This window comes from Morone saxatilis, unplaced genomic scaffold (genome assembly GCF_004916995.1).
Source record: "Morone saxatilis isolate NCDOM2014 unplaced genomic scaffold, NCSU_SB_2.0 Contig12, whole genome shotgun sequence".
Lineage (NCBI taxonomy): Eukaryota > Metazoa > Chordata > Actinopteri > Moronidae > Morone > Morone saxatilis.
The window spans coordinates 4258569-4262027 of record NW_023339674.1 but is presented as its reverse complement, the minus strand read 5'-3'; the positions used below and the strand labels follow the sequence as shown (position 1 = coordinate 4262027).

At 37.8% G+C, this 3459-nt stretch overlaps 1 protein-coding gene across 1 annotated transcript in view; it reads left to right on the top strand.

Moving 5' to 3' along the window:
- The window catches only part of sox2 (SRY-box transcription factor 2), a gene marked incomplete at its 5' end in the record, with an annotated part of 130351 nt that overhangs the window by 121001 nt on the left and 5891 nt on the right, over nt 1-3459 (top strand). Inside the window, 1 exon segment of the mRNA XM_035653570.1 lies at nt 2928-2988. Within this exon segment, the coding sequence (XP_035509463.1) occupies nt 2928-2988 (61 nt within the window).

Below are 3459 nucleotides of genomic sequence, written 5' to 3'. Positions count from 1 at the left end.
ATGCACACATACACACACACACAAGAGCTCAGGAAACACTTCCAGGCTTTTGACTCGCTCTCTCACTCTGTCTCTCTTCGTCTTTGTGTCTCTTTCTTCTTTCCTTCCTCCTCTTAGCATTTCTTTTAAATCCTTTAAATTTCTCATCATCAGTGCCACAATATTGTGAAAAATAAACCTGTTTAAAAGGGGAAAAAAGTAGTTTTATTGTTGTTACGTTGTAGTTTGGTTTTTGGTGTATTACCTAACAATGGAACATGCTGTGGTCACATTAAATTACTATGCAATTCTTAAATTTGTCTTAATCTCTCCAGCTACCATACACTATTTTTTTTAAATTCTGAATTACTCACTGTTTGCCCCAGTGATTTAGTATTACACTTCTATTAAGGTACAAGACTGACGAGAGAAAGGTTTTAAAAAGAATGGTCAACCACAGAAAACCCTGGATCATACATTTCCCATAATCCAACTCAATTGTGTCTTTCATGATTAAAACCCCACACTTTCTCTTACAAATTTTAAGCCCCATAGACTTGCTGAGGTTACATTGGAATACTGGTAAATTAAACATTATGTGTAAAATTGGTGGAAGGCCCCTTTAAGTATGTGCCCAATCAGTCGACTAAACTGATTCGTGTGTGATCATAATGCAGAATTGTCTGATCAGGATAAGAAAGTGAATTCTGTCAAGACATTCAACTTTATTAGGGAATAAGTGTAGTCAAACTCTGACTTCAGTCTCTTAATTTCTTTCTCTCTCTTCCAGTGATGTCACATGTCCTTGTCATGTCTTTTCCATCTTAAAAAACTTTTTCTTACTTCCAACTTTCAATGTCACTCTAGCTTTATAGTCATTCACTCTTGTCCTACAGTATAAAGTATTGACAATTGTTATCCAGGCTCTGTGACTGTGACCCCTGACCTCCCATAATGTTGGTTGTGTTCTAGCTTTTTCAGGTCATTGTGCTGTTTCAGCCATTGTGAGTCACAGTTGCTGCTGACTTCTAAATGAGATGTATAGTCAGATCTGAGCGAGTGACATACAGGTCAAGACCAAGTCAAGCCAAGGGGAGGCTGAATCCCACTTGTGACAAATGTTGTTTATTGAGTTGATTCATTTTTTCTTTTTTGTCAATATACTAGAGATAACTCAAACAAAACTGATAGAATACAAATATTTTTTCTTTCAAAATCAAAGACAAAACTTCATCTTTGTCCACTTAAACAAGTTTTTCTCATTTAGAGTGGAGAAATACATTTGATAATGATGTGTTACTTACGTTAATGCTGAAAAACCCTGCTTTAAAGACTAGAACTGAGGCCACAGAACAGACATGACTAAAAAAAAGAGAGTTTCAGACAGACAACAGGCAAGTGACCTTCTGTGAAGCTGAAAGACAGGAGAAAGTATTGTCTTTGCCCCTGAACTCATCTGATCAAATCAACAAACTCAGTATTCTCTTGTAACTGCCCTCTGTCTCATATACCTCCCTCTCTATTTTAGTCTTTCACTGTCCATTTCTGTCTATCTTTTTAAATCACTTTCCCAACATTTATGTCCTCCTAACTACTTTTCTCATGTCTTTTTCTCTGTCATACTTTCTCTCTTTGTCACAAACTCCCACTACACTCCCTCCAAAGGCGTTCCTCCCTTGCTCCATTGCAAGGCCATGAAGTTGCAGTGCCCCCTGGTGGCTGACTGCAGTCACAACAGAGCTAAAACAGAGCCGGTCCTTAATAAGTAGATATTCTTTCATGTTTTTTTCTTTTCTTTTCTTTTAGTAGCTAAAGAAGCAGTTGATGGACGCCTCATCGAGCAGCATAAACACCTGGTCATGTGGGTATTTAATTTTTTGAAAATCAGGATCGGGTCTTTTCAAAATTGACAGGAAAATGATAAGAAATGTTATAAATGTCTAACTTTACAGGAAGTAGACTATGCTTTGCGTTGTTTTACCTTGCACTACAGTTTTTGGACCATCCACTGAGAAAACATGACTCAAAATAAGGCTATAGAATGAATAGAATGAAGGCAATATGAGATGTGGGATAATAGTATGAAAGCCATAGAAGCATTCTGACTTGAACAATAGAGGAAATTTTATGCTAAGATCACGAAAATCATATTTTAAAATGACTCCAAGCCGCTTTAATGTCTGGTCTGTTTGTGAAACCACATTAAAGCAGCCGCACCAGTAGAAAATACCAACTTCTGTCTCATCGAGTATTTCTGTCAGATCATTTCCCTCACTTTTAATTTCTGATGCTTCTCCATGCGGCTCTGAAGTTAAATCACTCTCTCCTCGGGCATAATAGAGACATGTGAAAGCACTTGCAGAGCGTTTTTTGGCTCAGGTGTGATTTCCACAAACAGGCAAGATGATTGACATTGGCTGCCAGACAAGAGAACATTTCTCAGTCAGCACATTTGTATTATGACTGCAGAAGAGGACAAAATAGAATAGAACAGAATAGAATGTATCGTAGGAGGAAAAGAATGGATTAGAATCAAAGTAAAAGTTGAAAATCACTTGACATTTGGTCTGTGTTAAATTATCCATGACTGAATGCCGCAGACTGTGGGCCTCAGTGAAAGCTACTTTGTCTGACTGAGCTCTGTCTGTCTTAATGAAGCTAAAAGAGTCTTAAACAGCTTAACACAGTCTTCAGGTTTCTACTTGTGTAAGGCAATACAGTGAGTGTAATGATGCACAGAGCAACGCTGTGTGTGCATGTGTGTGTGTGGACAAGAGAGAGGAACTTTGTATGTACTTTACTGTATGTATGTGTGTGTGTGTGTGTGTGTGTGTGTGTGTGTATGAGACAGCAGGCGGTATGTGGGTCACATCCCCAAAGAAAAAAAACCCCTCTGTTCACATTTTAGTGTGAAGTTTGTTTTTTACGTCCTGTCGTGGTGCGTTCAGGGTCACTCTGCAGGATGCATCAGTCTAAGAGATGTTCAAGGTTCAAACACAGACACAGGAGGTGTGTGCGGAGTTTCAATGCATCCTAGAAAAACCTGGACATTTTGGAGACTAGTCATGGAAACACCTGAAAATCGATTAAAATAACCAAAGATCCTGGAAATGTTAATACCAGACAGGAAACAATCTTTTTGTCGTTAAGTCTAATTTTTCAGCAGCTGTGAACAGAATTCAAATTTACGTTTGTTGTTGTAATTGTAAATAATAATGTAATGTAAATAAATAAATAAATACACAGCAATGTTTTCTAGAAGAGGAACTTTATGTAAAATAAAATAAATTCTACTAGATTGTCCTCGCAGTGCTTAAAGCTAGTAGTCGACTAGTCGTTGCACATTTATTTTATTTTTTTTTTTAGAGTATATTTTTTGGGGCTTTTATTGCCTTTATTATAGTGACAGTTGAAGACAGACAGGAAAGGGGGGCAGAGAGAGGGGATGACACGCAGCTAAGGGCCGCAGGTCGGATTCGA